At 37.4% G+C, this 27,226-nt stretch overlaps 1 protein-coding gene and 1 pseudogene across 1 annotated transcript; one reads left to right on the top strand and one right to left on the bottom strand.

Moving 5' to 3' along the window:
- The first annotated feature begins 1,975 nt into the window (after positions 1-1,975).
- On the top strand, positions 1,976-27,226 carry PPP1R2 (protein phosphatase 1 regulatory inhibitor subunit 2). Its single transcript, XM_058730912.1, has 6 exons — positions 1,976-2,407; positions 14,954-15,061; positions 17,732-17,809; positions 18,456-18,550; positions 23,154-23,321; positions 25,705-27,226. Exons 1-6 carry the CDS (start codon positions 2,286-2,288, stop codon positions 25,749-25,751), a joined length of 618 nt encoding a protein of 205 aa, XP_058586895.1. The 5' UTR covers positions 1,976-2,285; the 3' UTR covers positions 25,752-27,226.
- On the bottom strand, positions 13,354-14,618 carry LOC131512366 (POU domain, class 5, transcription factor 1-like; annotated as a pseudogene).

Here is a 27,226-nt window from a genome sequence, read left to right as displayed (position 1 = left end):
GGGAACCAGGTATCCACTCAACCTGAGGAAGAACTTTCTGAGGCAGAAGTGTCCAAAGATAAAATGAGCTGTGTTGGGGGTGGCAAACTGCTGGCCACCGGGGTTATTGGAGAGAAGGCTGGATAGTTACTGGTGGGATTGACAAGATCTGTTCCATACTCACGATCTATTAATCCCCAATGGGCTGGTCTCCTGGAGATGGCAGTTCCGGGTGAACTAGACTGCTCTGCTCTAGTGGGTCACAAGGATGATGAGGTCTGATCAGGAAAGGGTGGTAGGAGAAAGCCTGGTGATGAAGGAGTTGGGAACTGAGGGTAGGAGTGGGAGGGAAGGGAGTATATAGGGCTACCATAACAAAGTACCACAAACTGGGTAGCTCTAAACAACAGAAATTTAGAATTTCACAGTTCTGAAGCTAGAAGTCCAAAACCAAGATGTCAGCAGGGCTGGTTCCTTCTGAGCACTTTAAAGGAGAATCTGTTCCATGCTTCTCCCAGCTTTGGATAACCCCTGTTTTACCTTGGCTTATAGATGCATCACTCCAGTCCTCTGCCATCACATGGCATTCTCTGTCTTTATATGGTCATTTTCTTACAGAGATACCAATCATATTAGACTAAAAGCCCATCCAACTCCAGTATGACCTCATATTAATTTAACTAATTAGATCTGCAATTACTCTATTTCCACATAAGTTTACACTCTGAGGTACTTCAACATATCTTATTTTTAGGGGGACACAATTCAATCCATAACAGGAAGCAACTTGGTTAATCTCTGAGACTTCTACCTTTGCAATCTGTACAACTCCTGATGCTGACACTGCATGGTGACAGGCTGGGTAGGGCTGGAGTGGACACCACTCCCTCTGTTAGCCCTAGCTTGACTATATACAGCACGGTTCTGAGATTGTTACCAGAGCTTCAAAAAATTCTGCCCTTTCATTCCACAGAATCTTCATCTCCTTACAACATCCACAACCTGGACACCCGCATATCCTGACACCTTAGAGTCTCAAGCTGTCTCCTTTTATCAAAGTCCTCTCTGAGATCTTTCCTTCACACTCAGGCATAGAATAACTTGGGGAGGATGTGTGTGTGTGTGTGTGTGTGTGTGTGTGTGTGTGTGTGTGTGTGTGTTTTGTTTTTCTCCTTTGGGATTCTTCTTAGAACCACCTAGACAGCACCCAAGATTTCTGGCCAATTTTATGCAGTGTTGGACAACTGGGTATCTTAAATGAATTTCCTAAAATTTGTAGGGAGACACATTATAAACTGCAATTCTAGAGAAATTTCCCTGCAATATTTTTCCATGGGATTACAAACACATAGGGAGAATGTGGTAAAATGGGGGAAGACCAGACCCAGAAACACCAGAGGTCAGAAATCTCAAGTTCTATGACCGCACACTACAATTGATATTAGTGGTTGGGTCACTCTTCTCTGTCCTTTAGCTACTCGAATGGTAAAACTAGGTTAGACTATTTCAATGCTGGTATTCTATGATTTCATAGAAGTCAATATTCTGTGATTTCAAAGCAGGTCTCTAAGGAGCATTCTAATGCAAATATTCCATGAATTTATAATAGCTAAAACATTTTATGCAGTTAAATGGAAATAAAGAGGGGACACATATATCATTTCTCTGAAAATCAGATAGTATCTTTGGGGAATGATGTCACCTTGAGCGTCAGTTTTCCTATCTATAAAACAGAAATAACAATATGGACCCTATAAAGTGGTGGGAGTGAGAGAGCTGTAACTCGCTCTCCCTCTCTCTCTCTTCCTCCCGAGAGGCAAACCAGAAACCTCTGAACCTTCTCTAAAACAGCTCCTGAGCTCTCTGCGACCGAGCCCGGGTAGGGTCGAGAGGACCAAAAGACCGGGAGGGGGCGGGGCGAGAAGAAGAGGAGGTAGGCTTTGTTCTCGCCCCGCCCCCGCCCCTCCCTAGATATCGCGAGAGGGCGGGTCCGCTTGGCTTCGGCTTCGGCGTCGGCGTCGCTCCCGCGCTGGGGCAGTAGGCCGGCTTCTCTTCGCGGGCCGCGGTTAGGTGTCGGTGGCGAAGGGTGAGCGAAGGGCCGCCAGCCGCGCGGCGTCGGCCCTGGCGTCGGGGTCGTTGTGTCGTCACAACGACTCCGGTAGTCGTCTCCGCGACAGCAGGTGCGGCCGCTTTAGCCCCAGGCGGGCTCCGCGGCTGCCTGGCGAGTCTGTGCACGCGCCCAGCCCTTTCCTTCCTGGACCCGGCGCCAAGCAGCAAAGCTGAGCCGACCGCCGGAGCGGCGGGCAATGGCGGCCTCGACGGCCTCGCATCGGCCCATCAAGGGGATCCTGAAGAACAAGAGTTCTACGACTTCCTCTGTGGTGGCCTCGGCCGAACAGCCCGGTCGGAGTGTCGACGAAGAGCTGAGGTGAGAGCCGGGAGCGACGGCCGCGGGTGGGCCTGGGAAGCTCCTCCCCGCTCGGGCGGCCTCGCCTTCCTCCCCGCCGCCGTTACCGGCCCCGACCCCGACCCTGAGCGCTGACCGGCGACCGGGGCAGCTCTGGGGATGCGGCCCCGGCACCGCTCGGGTCTCCGTCCTCCGGCCAGGGTGCCGGCTAGAGTGATTTAAAGAAGACAGGAGCTATGACGTTTATCATTTTTGTTTTTTTTCTTTTTTAAAAGTATATGCGCAGATGTAATATTTTGTAAAACAAACATCTGATCTTTGAACTTTGGGAAATTGGGAACATTAAAGAATCAAATAGAAGTTTCAGAGCTTCACCTGTTAAGCTTTTATAATTTCTTAACTTCGTATCTGAGGTATCTAAAATTTTTCAATGATAAAAGTCTTTTCTTGTTATGTGAACCCTTTAAAATCTGGTCTCAAGCCAATAGGAGACCTCTCCATAAAAGCGACCCTTTTCCCCATTTTTCTAATTGAGCTTCCACAGTCATTCCTTTTTAGGTGAAGATCATGCCTTACTCAGTCTGGTATGGTAGATCCTAGTTTGTCATTTTCTCTCCACTAAGGGGAACAAAAATTTTCCAAGTCTTTGGTCTATATTTAATGAAAATATACTTATTGCTAATTGCTTTTGTATCTGCAGCAAGAATTAGGAGTACTTTCTAGTCTTTGTTCCTCTTGGAAGGCATAACTAAACTCAGAACAGTTCAGAGAGTAGCCACTTAAAATGATCTAGTGATGTTTTAGTCTTTCATACTCACACATACACATGTAAAGAGATGTTGCCCAATAGCATTTTGTTATAGTAAATAATTGGAAACAACCCAAGGTCTGTTAATAAGGACTGGTGAAATATTAATTATGGTACATTTATATAATGAAACAATACACCAGCTTTTTAAAAAGAATGAGATAGATGTATTTGCACAGAGGAAGATATCCAAGGTGCCATGCTCAATGAAAAAATAAGTAGTACAGTACAGTAGAGTGTAAAATATACCACTGGATTAGAAGTGCTAGGGGGCTTCGGTGTTATTAAGATAACTAAAAGTATAAAGACTCCTCATTCTGGAGAGAAGTTATTGAAATCTGTAAAGTCATAAAGGTAAAATGAGGATGTTTGTAAAAATTTAAAATATTGCAACTAGAGCAAACCTGTTCAAATATCAATTTAGGTCTGTGAAATGAACTGCTATCAAATTTCCCACCACATAGATTTATGGAAATTTGTGTTACCTTAAAGAAAACACTAAGTAGGATGACAGCATAGAATCATGGCCTTTGGATGCCTGACTTACATTCTCTAACAGGAAATTTTCAAACCTGTCTTTTGGGTAAGCTGCTTCAAGTGGGAATTGGTGGGGAATTGGTTGTAGGTTACTAAATTAAGAAAACAAATCTCATGGGCACATAGCTATAGCAGGAAGACCAAGATAGTTTACAAAACAAAACGAACTGCAGAAAGCTCTTATGCAGTTTCAGAGTATTCAACCACAAGAGTGTGGTTCTCACTGGCAAGCTTAATTTGAGTTTCTTTTTGTTTGGCTACCAAGTAACTTACTGTTTTTCTCTTTCTCTGTTTCCTTATCTTCTACTTATTCTCAACTTTGATCTGCCATAATTTCCTGTGGCCTTACTCAGTGGGTTAGCCTCTCTCTGTTATTGGCTGGGGTTTACTTCCAGGTCTTCCTGCCTTGAAAACCACTATCCTAGACTGCTAGCAGGACAGATTCACTTAGAAGGGACCTTTTACAAGATTCCAGGGTAGATGATTTTGACTGACTTGTCCAGTTGAGAGGGTTAGCACTGAGGTCTTCAAAGCTCTAATTCATTGAGGTTCATGTTTGGTTCCAAGTAGTAAAAGGGGATGGGCTTTTTCATGATCAGTGTTAATGATTACAGTCATGTAGCAAAGAAAATTCTATTGGTAATACACTCCACATTGTTTATGTCATAGCTTATGCAAACAGTATTATTATGAGAGCCTCTTTGAACAGAAATGATAAAAAACAAAAAACAGTTGAACACTCTTTGTAATGTTTTGATTTTAATTTAAATACAACCAGTATTCTCCCTTTCCTGTAAAGAGGACTGAAAAGAGATAGCTATCTTAGTTACAATACACTGAAAATTCAGAAACTAGTAAGTGTAGTGTAATAGTTTACCTTTAAATGTTGGACCAGAGTATAAGGCAAAAGAATCTCAGATTAATGTGAAAATGACCAGGGATCTAAGTCAATTCTTGTTATTCTTAGTAGTTCTGTTCTGTATAATAACCATAGACACTGAATTAGTGAGTACTGAACCATTGCTCCAAGGGGAAATACAGAGTTAGGTTCCTGCAAGGTTCCTTCTTGTGCCTAGAGCACCAGACAGCACTTTAGCACTACACTTGGGAGCCATTTAAAACAATACATTCAACAAAAAAGCAGAAAACGTGGTACTAAATGGACTGCAAAAGAGACACTTACTTACAACATGAGTGCTAAAGCAAAGAAGATAAAGTATCCCCTTGTTTAACAGCTGGGAAGATGTGTATGGAGCAACTCAAATTTTTCCCTGTTCTGTGCATGTCTGTGAGAGATGGAGAAAACGCCTCAGGTATTGATTTTGGAGTTACAAATTTTATCAAGTAGGCATATTTGCAAATTCAGAATCTGCAAGTAACCATACCTTTTATTGGTTTCTTTATCAAGTCGTAGTTTTCCTTTTTCTGCACATACCACTGCTTCACCCTGACTTCATTAGTTATGAGGATATTATTTAACATTTTATTTAACATAGAGACATGTTACCAAGGGATTTTTTTTTTCCTAAGGCCAGAAGTTGAGTTGTCTTATTCCAGTGGTCTCTAAACTTTTTGTTGTGTATCTTTTTAGTAGGAAAAAAATCAAATATGCTTCAAATATGTTTGTTTATAATTTATCTCATATATTACTATCATTGGATAATATTTCAAGGCTCATTATACACTTAAAGTGAGATTCATATAATGCCATATTTCAAATAGTCGTGGAATATTTTTTATACAGTTCTTGTCAAACTTTTTTTGATGTCTCAGTGCTATTATTTTCTTATTCTTGTTACGGTACTATTATCATCAAGGAATGGTTTCTTCAGTTACCACTTGTCAGATACCATTTTTTGAGGGTTAGTTCAACTGGACAGAATCTGTAAATCCACATAACCAGTTATAGATAAATCTCAATTTTATCACATTGTTCAACTAATTAGAACACCACTGTCATCTCCTATGATTTTGGAATTCCCATTCTATCAGGATACCTTGAATATAGTGTACAACTTGTGAAGGTCTAACATAACAGATCTGGTGAGTAGCCATATGCATTTATTTCATCAAAAATAAGAAATCATGTATTCTAAGATGTACCATGATTTTATGTACCACCAAGAAAGAAAAAAATACTGTCAATTATAAGATGCCATCCATTTTAAGATGTTTTCAGAGAGGTTGAAATGAGAAACGTGTGCATTTTGAATTGGTGAAAATAATGAAGTTAAATGTTACTAAAGACAGGGTGCCTGGGTGGCTCAGTTGGTTAAGCATTGGACTTGAGCTCAGGTTATGATCTCATGGTCCATGAGTTCCAGCCCTGCATTAGGCTCTGTGCTGACAGCTCAGAGCCTGGAGCCTGCTTAGGATTGTGTCTTCCTTGCTCTCTGCCCCTCCGCCACTTTCACGCGTGCTCTCTCTCTCTCTCTCTCTCCCTCTCCCTCTCCCCCTCTGCCCCCCCCTCAAAAATAAGTAAACATTAAGAAAAAACTTAGAAATGTTACTAAAGCCTATTTTATGAGAGGTGTTATAGGTTAGTGATTAATGGGTTTGGATTCTACTAGTTACTAGCTCTGTGACTTCCAGTGAGTTATTCATTATATCCATGCCTAGTTTAATTGTTAAATGAGTTAATAAATGTAAAGTTTTTAACTCAGTACCTCACCCTCAAATATTAGTCTTCAAGTAGAAATAAATATAGAAGTCTAATTTTTCCCACATCTCAGTAGGTTGTTTTACACAGTATGCTTTGAAGTCACTATGTTCCATTCAAATTCTATGGTACTCTCAGGTGATACAGGCAAATTCTGCTTCAAAACATTGTGCTTGAATTAATTGCCTTTAATATAATTTCATATAAGCATGCTTCAACTTCATCTTTTTCTGCCTGTAAAGGGATATGGACTATAGTCAAAGCCTCACTGAGCAGAGTTTTCCAAAAGTGACTTCTTGATTACTGATTGCTTTTATTGTTAACTCTTACTTTAATTGTTCAGTAATTGTGTCAAGCTTCAAAGTATTGTACTTTGTCAACTTATGTAAGTTGAATCTTTATTTGAAGAAAGAACCACTTCTTGAAATGTGCAATTAAGAAGTGTAACACCTTGAAGCAAAATCTTGCTTCCCACTCTAAGCGTGGCTAAAACTTATCAAATGAGCAAGTCACAAGCAACAAGAAGTACGAGTAGGTTTTGAGGTGGCATCATATGAGCTATCAAAGTGAAAGTGAGAAGGGGTGACTTTCTGGACCAGATTTAGGCTGCAGGAAAACCAATCTCCCAAGTGGGAGGAGGAAAATGAAACCAGCAGGTGCTTTTGTGCTCCTAGCAGATCTGCAGTGTAAGTGGTGGTGTCCCTCTTTTTTTCTAGGTAGAGAGAATGAACCGCAGGTCATACAAACAGTTTGGAATTAACCTCAAATCCTGCTTTTTGGATTTTGTTACTCCAAACTAATGTTAATTCTGCCAAAACTTTAGAGATGCTTATTTCCATATTTAGTGTCCTCTGCTGAGAGTTTCTTCTACTTCACTACCTTCTCCCTAAGAATTCCGGTGTGCTTTGTAGCCTGTTGTTTTATGCCCTTATTTAGATTGATGATTTTTCAAGATATTGTTATCTTCTTTGGAGCTGATTAATTCTAAGAATTTCTTTTGCCCTTAGTATTACGTTGAGGAAGTGGAGTAAAGCTTTGAATATATAAAACTTCAGTTCTATTTATAGTGGAGAATAAATGGCAAACAAAAATTTTGGGCTATATATAATGTAGTGATACATAATGTGGTTTATTATCTTATATATTTCTTGGGTTTATATATACACAACATGGTTTAAATCTTTAAATTTGAGTGCTTTATATAATTCTTCATCATTGTAAATCTATATAGATGTGAAGAAGTTACTCGTATGTAAAGAACTTAGTCAAACTCAGAAGGTTTCCAGTAGAAAGGCAAAGTATATAAACATAATTCATAAAAGGAAAGTAAGGGGTGCCTGCGTGACTCAGTCGGTTAAATGTCCAACTCTTGATTTCCACTCAGGTCGTGATCTCATGATTTGTGAGGTCGAGCCCAGTATCACACTCTGTGTTGTGCTGACAGCACAGATCCTGCTTGGGATTCTCTCTCTCTCTCTCTCTCTCTCTCTCTCTCTCTCTCTCTCCCTCTCTCTCCCTCCCTCCCTCCCTCTGTCTCTGCCCCTTCCCACTTGCACTTGCACACTCTCAAATAAATAAACTTTTAAAAATAAAAGGAAAGTAAAATAACAAGCATTTTCCCATATTTATAAGGTAATGAACAAAGAAACCAGCTTTTTTAAATTATTTTTTTAATTTTTAGAGAGAGTGCACATGTGTGAGGGAGAGGGACGGAGAGAGAAAATCTTAAGCAGGCTCCACTGAGCATGGAGCCTGATGAGAGGGCTCAATCCCACCACCCTGGGATCATGACCTGAGTCAAAATCAAGAGTTGGGCACTCACCTGACTGAGCCACCCTTTTAAATACTGATTTATACCTGCTCAGGTGGAGAAAACACATGCACAAATATCCAATCTTGGCAAAGTTTGGTGATGATTGGGGACATTACGTATTGTTCTCTCTATTAAAACTTTATGACGGGTACGCCTGGGTGGCTCAGTCGGTTAAGCGTCTGACTGGCTCAGGGCATGATCTTGCACTTCGTGGGTTCAGGCCCTGCATGGGACCCCTGTGCTGACAGCTCAGAGCCTGGAGCCTGCTTCAGATTCTGTCTCCGTCTCTCTCTGCTGCTCTTCCACTCGTGCTCTGTCTCTCTCTCTCAAAAATGAATAAACATTTAAAAAATAAATAAAAGGTAAAACTTTTACAACATGACACTCCATGTTGTCAGTATCAAGAACTATAAAGCCCTTAATAAATTTTAACTTAGATATACCTATCCTAGCAAATTATCCTAAAAATATCATTGAATAGAATGTGCCCAAATATGGTAATTTCTCCTTTATTCTAAATAGGAAAATCTTGGATTTAATATAAATATCTAACATTAGGTGAACAGTTTATTATTGAGTCTTGTGCATTTGTTAAAAAAGACTAGGGGCGCCTGGGTGGCTCAGTCGGTTAAACGTCCGACTTCGGCTCAGGTCACGATCTCGCGGTATGTGAGTTCGAGCCCCGCATCGGGCTCTGTGCTGACTGCTCAGAGCCTGGAGCCCGTTTCAGATTCTGTGTCTCCCTCTCTCTCTGACCCTCCCTCGTTCATGCTCTGTCTCTCTCTCTCTCTCAAAAATAAATAAACATTAAAAAAAACTTAAAAAAAAAAAGACTAGAGGGAAGCCTGGCTGAGTCGGGACTCTTGATCTCCGGTTGTAAGGTTCAAGCCCCAAGTTGGGTGTAGAGATTACTTAAAAAATAAAACCTTAAAAAAAAAAGAAAATTAAAGACTAGAAAATGCAATTTTTCAATTTGCTATTTTCAACTTGGCTTATTATGCTAAAATATATATAGTAACAGCTTCCGTATCAGTATATTTATTTTATATATTGTATTTATTGTTTTGTATGTGTATGTAGGCTGTGTATGTGTTTTTATATATATACTGATAGCTTATATATTTTTATATAATATATATTATTTCCTATAGTGAAAGAATATGCAGAAATCAAAATTGTTAATGGGTTCAGGTGCTGGTATTGTGATTATTAAATATCATCCTTAATTTTAAGGAAACATTTCTTTAAAAAAAAATTTCTTTTTAATGTTTATTTTTGACAGAGAGAGCATGAGCGGGGGAGGGGCAGAGAGAGAGGGAGACACAGAATCTGAAGCAGGATCCAGGCTCTGAGCTGTCAGCACAGGGCCCAATGCCAGGCTGGAACTCACAGACCATGAGATCCTGACCTTAGCCAAAGTCAGGCACTTAACTGACTGAGCCACCCAGGTGCTCCAAGGAAACATTATTTCTGCTTGTATCCTACAGTTCTTTTTCTCATATTATCTCACAAAATAGATGTATAGGGTGTTTGGTTTCCCACCCATTAGAAGAACCTCTTAAACTCCAAAGGTCTATCATTCCCCTGCCCTAAGAAGTAATGATGATAAATTGTCATTTTTAATTCAATATTGTTAACATCGTTTAGGAAATAACTTGTTTTCTTTGAAGTTAGGAAGTACCTAACAAGGTCATTAATATGTGTTTATATTTAAGTATTTTGTTGTAACATAATACATATACGGAAAGATGTGTTAAATGTAATTTTAAAGTTTAAGAAATTATAAAATTATAAATTATTTATGTCATAAAATTATTATATATTATAAAAACCCCTGTAACCACCATCCTGTTTAAGAAAAAAAAATGTTTCTATTACTTCAGAAATGTCCCCTGCCCTTTCCGGTCACACTCTTTCCTCCCCCCACCCCCAACATAATCACTCTCCTGACTTTTATGGTAATCATATAAGCATACATCCTTACACACTTTAGTTTTGCCAGCTTTCAAACTTTATATATGGATGTGTTAGTTTTCTTTCACAGTATCTTTAATAGGAAGTCTTAATAGAATAGGACTGTCTATTAATACAGGTTTTATGAAACTTTTACCTGTGCTTTTGTTTCTGACTCACGCTTAACTCCAGGTGTCATTTCAGAGACATTTGTTTCTCAGGAGGGAACATTAGCTACGGTATCATAAGTCTCACTTTGTTTATTAATTGAATTGCTTTCTTCACAGACTTTAATTCTCTTAAAGCTTGTGTATGTTTGTTTCTTTTGTGACTCTTCTAATCAGAGCTCCTTTATCCTGTTACCTAAATCTTTAGAAATGTGTCTCTTCACTGCGAGTTTCCTTATATAGACTATGACCATGAGCGGACCTAGTCATTTGCTTTCTAAATTCACAGAAACGTATAGATAAGAAATGTTTAGCAAAATGTCTGAAACAGTAGACTTAGTCAAATACAGAACAGGTTGTTTTTTTAGAAAAATTCATTCTGTGGCAGATCTTAAATATTTCAAAATCATTTAAATGTTGAGTCTTACAGGGCAAGATGGACGGTATCCAGTTCAAAAGCAACTGTTTAAACATCTTTTCAGAATGCCCTTTTCAGCCCATTCTCTATAGTGCTAAGTGAGATATGATTTCAGGATTTTTAACCCAAATCCTTAGATTTTAAAATCATAAGGGGCACCCGAGTGGCTCAGTTGGTTGAGCGACTGACTTTGGCTCACGTCATGATTTCACGGTTTGTGAGTTCGAGCCCTGCGCCAGGCTCTGTGCTGACAGCTCAGAGCCTGGAGCCTGCTTTGGATTCTGTCTCCCTCTCTCTCTGCCCCTCCCCCACTCATGCTCTGTCTCTCTGTCTCAGAAATAAACATTAAAAATTTTTTTTTTTAAATCATAAAAACTCCTTATGTTTTCATGGTACTTGTATAATTTTGTTTTCACAGACAGTATTTCAGTTGATTATCTCAACAACCCTGTATTGTAAGGAAGACTTACTAAAACTCCATTTTATTATAATTTCCATGTAGAATAAATATAGCCCAAAGCAGGGTGTTTGTTGGACTTGCCTGTAGTCCTAGCACTAGTGAAGAGTAACTGAGACCTGAACCTTAAATATCTTTCTCCCAGTTAAACTGTGTTTTGTTTTGTTTTTCTGCCCCAAGACCAGTTACGTATTACTCGATAGATAGCAGCTAGACCTCTAAAGAAATCAATATTATAAAGCAGGGTCTATTTTTCCAGTTTAGTTCAATCAAGTTTTGTTGTTGTTGTTGTTGTTGTTGTTGTTGTTGTTGTTGTTTTAATACTAGTGAGATTTAAATTTGATTAGTTGAAAGTTCAGGTGCATTCCATCGTGAATTTTAAAAAGAAAAACAACTCTTCAAAGAAGAAATCTTGTTTCTGTGCTTCCAGTGATGGACCCATATGTCTTAATTTTTAACTTTGTAACAGGCTTTTAAGATTTTACCTGTTTCATGGCGAAGAGACATTAGGTAATTTCTGACTGCTTTTGGGAGAAAAGTGAGAATTGTAGTCTTAGTCACTTGTGGAGTATGTCTGGGCCAACCTTTGCCTCTTGATAAAACAAAGGGTAAGGAACTTGTAGTCAAAAGTACTTAGTCTGTCGTGGAATATTCAGCCTTAAAAAGGAAGGAAATTTTGATACATGCCACAACATAGATAAACCTTGAAGACATTAAGTGAAATAAGCCAGTCACAAAAGAACAAATACTTTATGAGTCTACTTACATGAGGTCCCTAGAGTAGTTAAATTCATAGAGACAGAAAATGGAATTGTGGGTGCCTGGGGCTGGGAGAGGGGAGAATGGGGAGTTAGTGTTCAATGGGTAGAGTTTCAGTTTGGGAAGATGAAAAAGTTCTGGAGATTGGGTGGTGGTGGTGGTTTCACAGCAGTGTGAATGTACTTAATGCCACAGAACGACTGTATATTTAAAAATGGTTTAAAATGGTGAATTTTATGTTATGCATATTTTACCATAATAGGAAGAAGAAAAAAGTGTTTAGTCTGAGATAGGGATGCAGGGGTGCTTTGGAGGAGAAAGCAAGAGAACATAAAAGGCTCACCTGCCATGAGTAGGCACATAAAATTTTGAGGTAACTCAAGGCATGAGGAAATACAGTGTTAAAGTTTAAATAATGTAATTTTTCAAGAGCATTTCAATCTGGATGTTGGTGGATTTAGGAAAATTAAAAATACCTCACCAATATCTCACTACAAAAACCTCACCAGTGTGGACAAATGCAGAAAAGATTTGAATCTGTGTAAAATCTACATTGATTTTTTACAGTAGTTTTATTTTCAAGTATATAACCAAGGCACAAACTGTGTATGAAAAAAAATATTTTTGGGGCGCCTGGGTGGCTCAGTCGGTTAAGCGGCCGACTTCGGCTCAGGTCATGATCTCACAGTCCGTGAGTTCAAGCCCCACATCGGGCTCTGTGCTGACAGCTCAGAGACTGGAGCCTGCTTCTGCTTCTGTGTCTCCCTCTCTCTCTGACCCTCCCTCGTTCATGCTCTGTCTCTCTCTGTCTCAAAAATAAATAAACATTAAAAAAAAAAAATTAAAAAAAAAGAAAAAAAATATTTTTGGGTGGCAGAGAGGTCTTTGACGTCTCTTTTAATGAGTAGATCAGAAGAATTTATAATTAAGTCATCTAATTATTTAGCACGTTAAAAGATGTGTAAATATTTTGTTGAATGGATGTTAATTAATGTTTATAAAACACTTGTTCGTATTTCTCTTAAGTAAATTTATCTCAGGTGCTCTGAATATACCATTTCTTAGCAAACTCTTATTTTTCTAGATTAAAGAAAAACTGAACTGTAATTTTATTTGCAACCTAAATCTTTATTAATGGTATTTAAATTTAGTGAGGTGTTCTCTGCAGTTTTATGTTCTAATTCTTTTTATGGTTTTGAAAATCTTTGAAAAAATTAGGCCAAGGAAAGTTTTGGTGTTTTTTATTTTTATTTATTTTGTGTGTGTCCAGGCTTCTTTATTTAAGAAAGTTATGAGTGATGTGGGGATTAAAAACAAGAGCATCCTTGTACTTTACCTTCCCTGCAACCAGTTTCCCCCAAACTCCCTGCCCCCACACCCTTTGTGTTCCCAAATCCTTTCTTAGTGGATGAAGAACTTAATCCTAAAGTCCTGGTTTGAACAAACCCCAGGTTTTGTTTCTCTAGCTCTCCCCCATCCTCTGGCCCCCATTCCTGGGAAGGGCTGGCACCTCACTTTGCATTGGAGAGACCTGAGTGGTGACAGATGGAAGGAAAGGCTTCACTCTTAAGGAGAGGGACTGAAGAGTACAGTGTAGTGAAGTGAGGGCCCCCATTGCCTGGGGTACCAAAATGGAGCCCTGGTGCCAGAGGAAAGGATACTGGTGCCCTTGAGAAAGGGGATGCAGAGCCTCAGAATCCTCTTGTTGCGAACAGTCACTGCTTGTTTGCCCTTCTGCCAACGATTGCAGAACCACACTCATACTACATCCTTCTCAAGCCTGAGCTGCTGGGCAGTGTGGCTGATCTGTTGCAGGGTAGGTTTTGGAGCATGTCCTCCAGGTTGCCTCTCGTTCAGTTCTTGACACTTGTTTGCTTTCTCTTTTGCGCTTGCCCAAGGGTCTCTGCTTTGCATAGCTCCTGTGGATTTTTGTTGTTGTCAGCTTCCTCCACCCACTTCTGCAGGGGCCACAGCTTACACATGTTCTTGAAACTGAGCTTCAGAGCCTCAAAAACAGCAGATGGTCATTTGGCTGAGCACCTTCCCAAAGAGAACCTCCAGGGTGAGCCCCACATTGCCCCGAGCATATCCCAGGGTGATCCGCTTCTGCTTCAGGAGCTTGGCAAATTGTTCCAGGTCTGCAGAGCTTTGATGTCCTGGGACTCCTTAGGGTTTTGCTCAAGCTTCACAGCCCCAGGTGGGGCACCGCAGAGATTGGGGAAGGCCCCCTCAGAGTTGCTCTCCACCCTGGCTCCCCACTCACCCTCCAGCTGGGAGGTCTCCAGGCTGCCAGGACCTCCAACCTGCGGTCCACAGTATGCCGTCTTCCCTCAGAATTCGTACAGCATGGGGGCATGGGGGAATCCCCCACATCTCAGGGCCTGGCCCAAAACCCCCTGTCCCATTCCTGACCCACTGGGAGGGCCTTGGAAGCTCAGCCAGGTCTGAGGGTCAACCCAGCTGGGCTCTGGCCTTCCCTGCCCATCATCTCCATTGCCTATCGCCTCCACTGCCTGGAGGGACAAGAAGGCCAAAGCAGAAACCAGGTGTCCCACCATGAGGAACAGAGGCACCCCAAGCTCAGGGCCTGGAAACATCTTGTTGTTTTTTATTGAACGGTTACTAGTAGATGAAAAATCCTCAACTAATATCATGCAGTGTGTAAATTTCAGGTTTTTTGCTGTTGTTAATTCCATAGGTCAGATAAGACTAAGCATGTCATAATGTAATAGTGTCTTGAATGCCTGGTGAAGATTCTAAATAGTGTTTTTAATATGTGGGCACTAAGTATTCTATAAAATATTTACTGACATTTATTGTAATTACTTAGGCTTTTACCCTAAGTCACTTTCTATTCCAAGAAAGTATTTGTAAAAATAGAAGCTAGCAGTCAAATAGAAGTTGAAATGTGGGATTTGGATGTTTGTGAACTTTAGATGTGCACATTTTTTATCTTTTACTTCACTGAGGGAATTTGTTTTTCTTTTTAATTTTAGTAAAAAATCCCAGAAGTGGGATGAAATGAACATCCTGGCGACATATCATCCAGCAGACAAAGACTATGGTTTAATGAAAATAGATGAACCTAGCACTCCTTACCATAGGTAATGTTTCCCAGACATTCCTTTTTTACTTCCATTTTGCATTCGATTTGAGCTTCTGGATAACAGCTGATTTAAGTTTCTGTATGATTTTATACTTGCTACTGGAGCACTAATCAGTAACTTAACTGAATATTTTTGTATAATAGTATAAGTAATATGTAACTTTAAAATTTGGGGGATCCATTTGTACATCATAATTGTAGTAGTAAACGTTTGTTGTAACTCAGTGGTCCCTAGTAAAAACACTAAAAACAAAAATAAACATGAAGATTGTGACAAAGGTAGAAAGAGATAATGAAATAGGTACAGGTACTGAAACTCAATACTAATAAAGCTTGAGGGAAGAAATAGACATATTATTTATGAAAAGTTAATGCCCTTGTTTTTCTGATTACAAGTATGTAATATAAAACATGTCTTAAAGCTTTTATTGTACCAGAAGCAAAAATCAGGGCTTTCTTCCTTTTCAATAATTTTAATAGATATCCTTTATTATCTGTGTTGGTTAGAAATAACTATCTGAAAAGAATTAAAATTGTATGTGACTCAAAAAAACAGTAATAGGCATTATTTTTAGACTGTTTATATTTAAAATATAATAAATCTGAATGGTATTTTATTAGGTACTGCTCCCTCCCCCCCCTTTACCTTACCTATATCCTTCCTCTGGGAGTTGTCAAAGTTATTTGGTCCTTAAGTAATTGAGGCTACACACACACACACACACACACGTGTGCTTTGCTTTTATCGACTTAGTGCTCTTTTTATTTTATTTTTTTTTTTTAATTTTTTTCAACATTTTTTATTTATTTATTTATTTATTTGGGACAGAGAGAGACAGAGCATGAACGGGGGAGGGGCAGAGAGAGAGGGAGACACAGAATCGGAAACAGGCTCCAGGCTCCGAGCCATCAGCCCAGAGCCTGACGCGGGGCTCGAACTCACGGACCGCGAGATCGTGACCTGGCTGAAGTCGGACACTTAACCGACTGCGCCACCCAGGCGCCCCAACTTAGTGCTCTTTTTAAAAAAAATTTTTTTTTTTTAATGTTTATTATTTTTGAGAGACAGAGACAGAGTGCAAGCAGGGGAGGGACAGAGACAGGGGGAGACAAAGAATCCCAAGCAGGCTCCCATGCTCTGTGCTGTCAGCCCAGAGCCCAACATGGGGCTTGAACTCACACTGCGAGATCATGACCTGAGCTGAAGTAGGCTGCTTAACCAGCTGAGCCACCAGGCGCCCTGACTTAGTGCTCAGTTTTACCAATTTCTTTAATGGCCCTTTTTAAAAAGAGTTTTATTTAATAGAAGAAGATGCTTTTAATAGAAAGATCTAATCATGTTATACTAAAGAATTTCACACTGTTGGAGTGCCTGGGTGGCTCAGTTGGTTAAGTGTCCAACTCTTGATTTCAGGTCATGATCTCACGGCTCATGAATTCGAGCCCCGTGTTGGGCTCGGTGCTGCTGGTGTGTAGCCTGTTTGGGATTCTCTCTCTCTACCCCTCCCCTGTTCTCTCTCTCTCTCTCTCTCTCTCTCTCTCTCTCTCTCTCTCAAATAACTAAACTTAAAAAAAAAATTTCACAGGGTACAAGTTATGCTTCTATATATATGTACGTATGTGTATATATACACACACAAACACACATGATTCGTCTGTAAATTTTATAGCATAACCTAGAGTTGTCTGTAGAAGTTTTGCAAATTGATAGATTATTTTATCCTCCTCTGTTTAATTATATCCAATAATGTAAATGAGTTTATTTCAACTTCCCATGGAAAAAAGAGCATTATCTAAACTATAGCACTTATTTAACTTGTCTCCTCAACCAGGAAGGGTATAAATCAGCATTTTTTAAAAATATAGGTGACTTCTGGGGCACCTGGGTGGCTCAGTCGGTTAAGTGGCCGACTTCGGCTCAGGTCGTGATCTCGCGGTCCGTGAGTTCGAGCCCCGCATCGGGCTCTGTGCTGACAGCTCAGCTCAGAGCCTGGAGCCTGTTTCGGAATCTGTGTCTCCCTCTCTCTTACCCTCCCCCATTCATGCTCTGTCTCTCTCTGTCTCAAAAATAAATAAACGTTAAAAAAATTTAAAAAAAATATATAGGTGACTTCTGCTTTTATACACCTTTCGGTGACTTGAGAATTAAAGATGCCCATGTTTGTAATTAAGTGGGGAGAAAATGTTTTATTAGAGTTAGATTGGGAAAGCTAAATATAAATAGCTTTTTAACTTTCTGAATTGGGTCTTTTAGGATCTAATTACGGTATTTTACCTAACCTTATGTCTATATAGATCATTTGTTTCTATCTTCAGGTTGATGTACAAATACATATTCTGAAACCAGACAGTGGTTTTGTTATTGTTTTCCTACATATTTGTTTCCTCCCGCTGGATGGAATAATTGGAGTATTTTTATTTTTTACGAATGATTCGAGTTGTTAATATTTATTTTCATGGCTACAGTAGATCATTTGGAGGATTTTCTTGATTAGTGCTGAATTTTTAAATGTCTGCATGAAATAGAAACAAAATTAAGGCTTAAAGATGACAACAGAGCTATAAATATGTCGATACAACTAAATCAATAGAATTACAGTTCTCTACCTTGCTTTTCTGCTTGAAAAATTATAGTTCAGGTATTAATTATAATGTGCTGTCATTCTAGTATGGTAGGTGATGATGAAGATGCATTGAGTGATTCAGAAACCACTGAAGCCTTGACCCCAGATATCTTAGCTAAGAAGTAAGTACTGAAGACTACTATGAAGTATTTTTACTTGTGTTTAATTGTGCAGAGTTAAATGCATTCCACTTGTACAAGTGTGAAAAAGCATGTGCTAAGTTTATCTGGATTTTTCATAGCAACTTGTTTCTAGATTAAAATCAAAGTATGCAGGTTGCAGAAAGATTAGAGTACTAGAGGCTGGTACACAGGTTCCTTTTGTCAATACCCTATGCTTTTTTTTTTTTTTTTTTTAATATCCTGTGTTTTAAAGATCTAAGTAAGATGGAGTATCTGGTTGGCTCAGTCAAAAGCATGGGACTCTTGATCTTGGGGTCATGAGTTCGAGCCCCATATTGGGTCTGCATCTAGAGATTTCTTAAAAATAAATAAACTTTAAAAAAGATTGAAGTAAGAAAGGCAAAAATAAGTGGGTTCATAAACAAAAAGCTCTATTCCTTTGCTGTTCATTGATTTCTGTCACCCTCCACTGTTCTTGTTGCTTACTGGTTTCTATACTCATTCCCACTTTATTTTATTTTCCTCATCAGGTTATAGTTAGCATATTAATGATCTTTAAATGTTTTTATGAGACTGAGAAGTTGAATGAGACACTCAATAAAAGAATATCACAGTGTTGATGTCTTTGTAAATGATTGTTGTGTAGATTAGCTGCTGCTGAAGGCTCAGAGCCAAAGTATCGGGTTCATGAACAAGAAAGCAGTGAAGATGAGGATAGTGACCTCTCACCTGAAGAACAAGGTAGTTGATTTCCTTTACTGCTTTTAGCAGTGTGCTAATAATTTTTGCTAAAATGAATTCATTATTTAATAATTTATTTAATAATCCATTATTTGAAGGTTGTCAAGTGGTTTTCCTTTTGAGGAAGTGGATGGTGGGGGCATTAGGGAGCAACATTTTTATAATTCAGATTCTGCTTGTGTGGGTTTATTGGATAACAACTCTCCCACCCCCACCCCCCCACCCCCCACCGCCAGTTGCAAGAATTTGGGAAAATATTACCATCTTTTTGTAAGTGTTATTTTCTTTGTACTTTTTTTTACTATTTGGTATAGAGTAGATGCTCAGTAAGTATTTAGTAAATTAGTGCTTTAGAGTCTTTGAATATTTGGGTGATCTTAAAATGTATACCAGTGAGAGCTAATTTCCCAATTGCTTGTGCTTTTTCTCTTTTAAAACAGCAGTGAAACTTACCAAATGAACCAAGATGGTTAGATGTAGAGTGAAGATCTTTATTAGGTCCCATTGAACATTGAACGAAAAGAACAGTAATATCATAGACAAGGAGATAAAGAGCTCTCTCAACAGGGTTGGAAGAGGCTCTTGTAGCCCACACAGTAGATAGTTAAGGCATTGCTACCTACTCACGGTTTCTGTTTTTACAAATAACACTGGTTATCTGTGGAGGTAAGAAGACAAGATACTTCACTTTGTTACTTTTTAAACTTTTTGGCCATGTCAATGTATAGTTTTTTCAAGAATTAAAATTGTTTATATAGTTTAACTATTTTTAAAAGGAAAAGCCAAGCCTATATAGGGAAAACGATGCAAGTAGAACACACGTACCCTCACAAAAAGAAAGAGTAGTAGTGTACTTGAAGCCACAGATGTTACCTGTACTGTAAAAGAGTTCTGAAACTGTACGGCTAAAATTTTGAATTATTTTACTACTTAATCCTCAGGATCTTTGTCATGTGTATCTCCTAAGATATAATTTGTTATTCCTGTCTGTCATCTTCAGAATATAGCATATTCAACAAACTATGATGGTCTGAGCCTAATTGTTATACAAAGGAGCCATATGCGGATAGCCCAATCTCAAGTTGTATTATAGGTCTTGTACCCTCAGTGACTTCCTAATTACTTTTCAAAAATATACTCCAAAAGACCCTTGAAAACAGTTTCAAATAGAAGTTGTTTCTAGACCTGGTTTCCTCATTATTCTCTTGAAAACATGATCTGTTGAGAAAAGGAATTTATTATTAATCTATACTGTCAGTTTTCATTAAGGGATTTTTCCTCAAATTGTAGTTACATGGATTAGCCAGCAGGGGGAGCAATTTGATTACAATTTCAAAAGTTCAGTTCCTGCTGGTAGAGTTACTGACTCATGTAGGTGTTTATTGCCTTTAAACAAATTACATATTTGAAAGTCTTTGTTTATTGGTAGAAATCCTTAGAAAAAATTATCTTGTAACTGATAGTATAACAATTAAGATACAGGCTATGGAGTCAAACAAATCTAAATTTGTACTCCAGGTATCTCTTGTCTAATTTGTAATTTCTCTGAACTTCAGTTTCTTCATTTCAAATTGGGATCTATAAAAATATTTAGAGGTAATGCGAGCATTAAATAAGATAAAGGATTTAAAGCACTTAACACTGATTCATATTGTAAGTGTTCAGTGAATAATAACTTTTAATAATTTAAATAATTGGTATGTTCTGCATTATATTATTTTATAGAATAGTTTAAAAAAGTATACAAAAGAGACTCACTTGTGAAGTTCACATAGAGAGTTGATTATTGTTAGAGCCAGGGCTGAAATCTTAATGTCCTTGTACTCTTTGCAGTGTGTTTCTCTACCATCCAAGGATTGTAGATAAAATGGGCATAAATATTCAAAGAAGGTTGAGACCAGTAGTATTAGCATCTTTCTATGAAATGAATAGATTGCATATTTTAAATTTATGCCATACATTTTAAATATTGTAAAATTAGGATATATCTGTAACAAGCAAAACCAAATTCAACATCTCTTAGAATTTAAAATAAATAATTTTCTTAGACTATCAGTAGTGTTCACAAACACGTTAACATCAACTCCTTGGAATAAGAAACTACAAATTAAAACAGCATCTTAGTACCTTTCTTTCCTTTCAGATCAACGAAGATTAGAATGAATGACGATTTTTCTTTGGCTGTGAATGTGGAGAAATAAGTTACTGATACACTGTTGGTGGGCATGAAAAATGGTTTGGCTTTTCTGGAGGGCAGTATAGCAATATATGAGCCCCAAGCTTTAAAAGAAAATGACACCCTTTGATCTAGCAATTCAGTTTTCCAGAGTCTGTTCCAATGTTTTGTAAACATTTTTTACAAAGTCATACTCAGTATACATGTATGCATAAATTACAAAAAGAAACAGTACTCACCTTTACTATATGTAGTGCAATCCAGTTTATTCTGTTTTCATTTTCTAAAAAATGCTGGTTGTGACTCACTAAAGAGTCCTGATGCATGATTTGCAAAAAACACTAGTTCATATTGAGAAAATCATAGAACCAAAACACAAAAATGTATGTGTATTACACTATAAAAACACTGAAAATACAAAGGAGGGGAATCGGAAGTCTTTCACCCAAGAATAGAGAATGAAATGGTAACTCAGTACTTTACAACCATTTAAAACTTATATAAATCTGCTATGTATGTGGCAGAATTTTACTATATCTTCATATACCTTATTGTCTAAACTCGGGATCATTTTAGAATGAAAGAAAGGGTCATACTATATTTCATCAGATGGTGCACATAAACTAAACTTGCCTGGGCAAACAGGGACGTATGGTAATCCTAACTATAGAGTAAGTGAAAAAACAGCATATATAAAAATATATGAGTTATTTTTAGAAAAAACATATTTTTAGAAAATGCTCTAAAGTTAATGGTAATTTCAGTGAGGAAATTTTTTTTTTTTTTAAGTTTCTGCCATAAACGTATGTTGCTTTGTAATGATAAATATTACCTTTTTAGTAAATATATCTGGTATTGGAGGCAATCAGAACCATTTTTAAGCATTTATTGTTGAGGTATAATTGATGTTAAATTAGCTTCAGACACACAGCATACTGATTCAACAACTCTATACACTACTCAGTGCTCATCATGATAAATATAGTCACAATCTGTCACTGTATACAATGTTATTATGGTATTACTGACTGTATTCCTTATGCTGTATTTTACATCTCCATGACTTACTTTGTCACTGGAAGTTTGTAAAACCATTTTTTTGTGTGTTTTTTTATCATTGGTTTTTACATCATCTGAATACTTGAAAGGCATCACTAAAAATTTAGTCATGAGGATTTGGTCTTTTTCTTGGCCTCTTTTTTAAATTTTACTTCCTTCTACCATATCATATTCTCAAACAATAAATCAAATCACAAAAGTAATTTTTAAATAGAGAAGAAGAAAGATGCCTGGCAAGATCTTGGTAGTTTGAAACAAATGTTTATGGAGTACTGAGATGGCTGTTAGTCTCAGAACTTGCCTTCTTCCAACCCAAATAGAGGCTGAAAAGTGATTGATCAATACTAACAAGAACTATAAATGCCTACTTTTGAAACATAAATAAGTGTAAGGCATCTGTAAGTGCAGATGATGGTGAAAACTTACAGGGAATTAGAGGAGATTGAGAAAGTACTTTGAGTAGTCTTATTCTGAGCTTTCTCTACGCTTTTTTGGCATTGAAATGGTTTAATGAATACTGTAATAAAACTGTTGCAAATGAATTTTAATGCTCTTGTTTGACAGAATAAACAGTTGGCAATTTTATGTCACCCCCCCCCCCTTTTTTTTTTACTGGTCTAAGAAGTTTTAAAATCTCAGAACTATTTCTTCGTAAACAGTTAATGTTTAAGTGCTATTTACAAAATATCAGTTATATTTATTTGCCACTAACTTTGTATATCTATGCTGAAGACCATAAATGAAAGAATAGTCTAGGGTCACTTCACTGTGCCTTATAATAGCCTTTTCTTAAAATTACTCTGGGAATGAGGTTATGTGTTTAGCTAGCAGTGTTTTAAGTCACGGCAGTTTCTTAGTGGATAAAAGGAATTTGTAATTATAAAAATGGAAGACTAAAATTACCCCAAATTACCCAGAATTGTAACCACTGTTACTTGTTGAGTTATATTTTCTGTGCGTATGCATACACATGCGTGCAGGCTTTGTACCTGACATATGTATGGTATTATATACCTTGCTCATTTTCTCATTCTACTCTTGAGATTTTTCTTGCATCTTTAAGTTTTCTTCACAAATGTAACTATTAAGGGCTTTTATTCCTATTCTACCTTTAAGATATACTTGAACCATCTAAAAGAGATAGGGCCAGGTAGTAAATAGTTTAATAGTTTTGTGGGCTATATAGTTGCTATTGTACCTACTCAACCCTGCCATTCTGCCATTGAGTTCAAAAGCAGTCTTAAGCATTACAAAGACAAATTAGCATGATTGTGTTCCAATAATAGTTTATTGACCAGGCAGATGCAGGCTGTAGTTTCCCAGTCCTTGAGCTAAAGACTTTCTAAGCCTACTTTTTGTATCTTGTAGAAAAAAAGCGACAATTTGAAATGAAAAGAAAGCTTCACTACAATGAAGGACTGAATATTAAATTAGCTAGACAATTAATTTCAAAAGACCTGCATGATGATGAGGAAGATGAAGAAATGTCAGAGACAGCAGCTGAAGAATGCATGAACGTGGAACAATCAAATCAAGGTTAGATGTTTCTGAAATCATCACTGATACTCTCATGATTCTTTGTGCCTAAATAATATACTTTGTTTTGCTTTACACATAAGTTTGAAGAGCCTCGGAAAAATTTTTTGAAATTCACTTATGCCAAACTTCCTAAAATTTCAAGCCCTATGGCTAATTTCAAAGTAAAGTTTTTGTGCCCAGAGTCGATTTAAGACCACGCATTAAGTATATGGCTGGAGTTTTTTGTTTGTTTACTTGGTTTAAGCAGTGATGTTTATCTTTACATTAAGCTGTGTTTTCTTTTTGATGTTTCAGATTGTATTTTATCTGTCATACTAATCTAAGGTTTAAACTTTTTAAAAGAAACCTGTTTTTAATATGGAAGACTTATTTAACATCCTTTCAAGTACAAAGTATGTCAGATCTTTCCAGTGTTGATTCTTTTGACTGTTGGATTGATAAAATATCTGGCTGATTTTTCTATTTGTTTTTAAGTCTCAGACAGTTAGCCCTTGCAACCTTACCAGCTCTTGATCCATCATAGTGAATAGATTTTATTTATTTTTAATAAACTGTTATTCTGGTATTTAATGTAGGTGAATCTTCTATACCGCTAATACAGATTTTGTGCCCATTTACCTTCTCTTTGTACTTGAAAACGGGAGATTTACTTTATTTGTTGTGCCTCATAGTTAAATCTCTGGAAAGTAAATAATTATTAGTGTTTTGGTGAGCATATATGAAATATGAATCTGTGGTGTAGGACCTGATGATTGTGTCTCATTTCATGTCCTAATTGTAATATTTTTGTTTATTCTATATTATGCTTTAGCCTTTCATTTTGTTTCATATAGCATTTCATTTCCACTTTATTCACCATAGTTTTTTTTTTTTTTTTAGTTTATATGTAACTGAACAAACTACATTTTAAGTAATTACTGTTACATGTCTCTCTCTTCCTCTTTTATTTATTTTTTTTTTTTTTCAACGTTTTTAATTTATTTTTGGGACAGAGAGAGACAGAGCATGAACGGGGGAGGTGCAGAGAGAGGGAGACACAGAATCGGAAACAGGCTCCAGGCTCCGAGCCATCAGCCCAGAGCCTGACGCGGGGCTCAAACTCACGGACCGCGAGATCGTGACCTGGCTGAAGTCGGACGCTTAACCGACTGCGCCACCCAGGCGCCCCTCTCTCTTCCTCTTTTAAAATTTATTCATTTTTTTAAAATTTTTTTTTTTAACGTTTATTTATTTTTGAGGTAGAGACAGAGCATGAACGGGGGAGGGGCAGAGAGAGAGGGAGGACACAGAATCGGAAGCAGGCTCCAGGCTCTGAGCTGTCAGCCCAGAGCCTGACGCAGGGCTCAAACTCACGGACCATGAGATTGTGACCTGAGCTGAAGTCAGATGCTTAACCGACTGAGCCACCCAGGTGCCCCTATTATCCATTTTTAGTAGGGACATACCCTAATCAGTCTTTCCCACTTACCTATATATCTCAGTGATGTATTTTTATGTATTCAAAGTGAACATTTTTTTGGTTATAACTTTTTATCAATTTCTGCTCAGACTTTCAATATCAATTCTTAGTGACAATGGCAAAGCACTAGGAATACCCCTCATTTGCTGGAAATTTGCACCAGTACCACTGTGCAAATATTAACAGGATTTTTTTTTTAAGTCATGGCTTTTGACAAATAACTCTGGCCTTTTGTCTGTCATTGCTTTTAAGACTTAGATTTCACACCTTTAGTAATGTAAACACATTTTTTTCATTTAAATACAATAGATGATTAAAATTTGTGTTAGCTCAGTGCCTGATTTTTCTTCAGTAGGGATGAAGTACTCCTTACACAGGAATTTATCTTAGCATTATAAAGTCCACAAGGATAGAAAAGACTGTAATAAGGCATAGGGAAGTCAATTCCTTATTTGTCCTCTACTCTTTTTGAGACTTTAAAAAAAAAAATCTTAATTGGCTTTTAAAATCTCCAGGTCCTGGGGAGCCTGGGTGGTTCAGTCGGTTGAGCGTCTGACTTCGGCTTAGGTCGTGATCTCATAGTCTGTGAGTTTGAGCCCTGCATCGGGCTCTGTGCTGACAGCTCAGAGCTTGGAGCCTGCTTCAGATTCTGTGTCTCCCTTTCTCTCTGCCCCTCCCCCACTCATGCTCTGTCTCTTTCTCTGTCAAAAATAAATGAACATTAAAAAATTTTTTTAGAATATTTAGGAAATACACACATGATTTTATGTCAGACTGATTAGGCTACATCAAATATAACTTGTTTTTTAGGTTTTTATATTTGTTTATCATCCATGACAGTGGAAGGGAACTTTAGCTCAGGTAGTTAAGGTTGGCAGTACACAACAAATTATATTGACTTTTTTTCGTTTTTCTTTGCAGGATCTACTACAAGTGACCAACTGCAAAACAAATCACAGAGTTCATAGAAAAGACTTGTTCAACACTGTAATTGTCAGATACAAACCCTGTTACTATAATACACTGCTTCTTGTTCTCAACAATTCATGACTTAAGTACCAAAATGCATACCAATTATTATATATTGCCAAGAATTAAATAGAGACTAATTAGAATGAAATGCCTACTTGATACATATATTCTTGTGCCTAGTACTTCACCACAAATACAGCATAATGTCATCAGTCCAAAACTGAGGTTTTATAAGAACACTGGTTAATTTGTATAAGATATTATATAGCTTTTTATGCTTTAGAGGTTAAATATCTCTTGGGGGGGTTCTAATTTATTCACTTCTAGATGTGATAGCTCTTATAAAAAGTTTTTTTTTTTAACTCAAATCCAGTTGGAGCAACCAATTATATAGGCTGGTAAAATACTGAGTCTAAGAAGTATTTTAACATGTGTCTTCAACTTGATTTGTCTGTTTAATTGAAAAGGATTATAAGAGTAATTGTTGCATTTTCTGGCCTACTATCTTTAAAATTACCCTTGAGTTTCTTTATGTTTACAAGGACAGGATTGAATTTTTTCTCATCAAAACTAGCTTTTTTCACAAATAAATTATCAGGTTAAACTTGCACTAACATCTGCTCTGTTTTTTGTACACTTGATGGGCAGACTTTCAGATCAGTTTTTTAAATAAATGTAATTCTAATATGGTCTCAACATTCCCTTTATATGCCTATTTTGACCTCCTGCTTTTGTTTCTTACTCCTTTCCACATATACATACACAGTCCTTTACCTTAATAAAAGGTCATAAAGACTGGCATGAAATTAGGAACTCCTCCTTCTCTCACATATTCTATCATTTGCTGCTACAATGAAATTTTTATTTTGAGTATCAATGCCTATTAGCTCTAATACATGGAGAAAATTGAATAGCACTGTACTATGGGCAGGAAATACAGTTGAACTGCGGAATTTCTACACCTCTATGATTTACAGCTTGCTAATTAAATTGCTATAATTAGTTTATTGTTTGACTTGATTAGACCTTAGAAAACGACTAACAGGTTTTTTGCATGATGAGAGAATTGTGTGTAACCAGTGATACGATGATAATTGCTGAATGTACAGACAGAAGTAATCCTGAACAGTTTTTAATTTAAAATTTTTAAATAGTCCCTGCTTTAAAGGGAGTATGATAATGTATACTATGACAAATGTACTTTATTCTTCTAACACAGTAAGATCTGGATTTTTTTCCTGAGCTGAAGTGCAGTTCCTGTGTATCTTAGTTTAGTGGTAGTTTCATTTCTAGTCAATTATTTGTATCTTAATTTTTTGTCAGTACCAAAAGAATTCATTATATGAACAGACTTTTAAAATAGTTTCTGTATATTGTATATATGAAATGGCTTTTATTGAACAGCTTATCTTCCACTTGCAAGTTTATGGAAATACCAATATGCCAGAATAAATAAAAAGTGGGAGAATTC

Source organism: Neofelis nebulosa, chromosome 5 (genome assembly GCF_028018385.1).
Source record: "Neofelis nebulosa isolate mNeoNeb1 chromosome 5, mNeoNeb1.pri, whole genome shotgun sequence".
Taxonomy (NCBI): Eukaryota; Metazoa; Chordata; class Mammalia; order Carnivora; family Felidae; genus Neofelis; species Neofelis nebulosa.
The sequence above is the reverse complement of the archived record's forward strand: the minus strand, read 5'-3'. Positions and strand labels throughout refer to the sequence as shown.

Coding starts and splice junctions, on each gene's coding strand:
- PPP1R2 (XM_058730912.1), top strand. CDS start 2,286: ATGGCGGCCTCGACGGCCTCGCATCGGCCCATCAAGGGGATCCTGAAG. Junction 2,408..14,953: donor AGTGTCGACGAAGAGCTGAG/GTGAGAGCCGGG, acceptor TTTTAATTTTAG/TAAAAAATCCCAGAAGTGGG. Junction 15,062..17,731: donor CCTAGCACTCCTTACCATAG/GTAATGTTTCCC, acceptor CTGTCATTCTAG/TATGGTAGGTGATGATGAAG.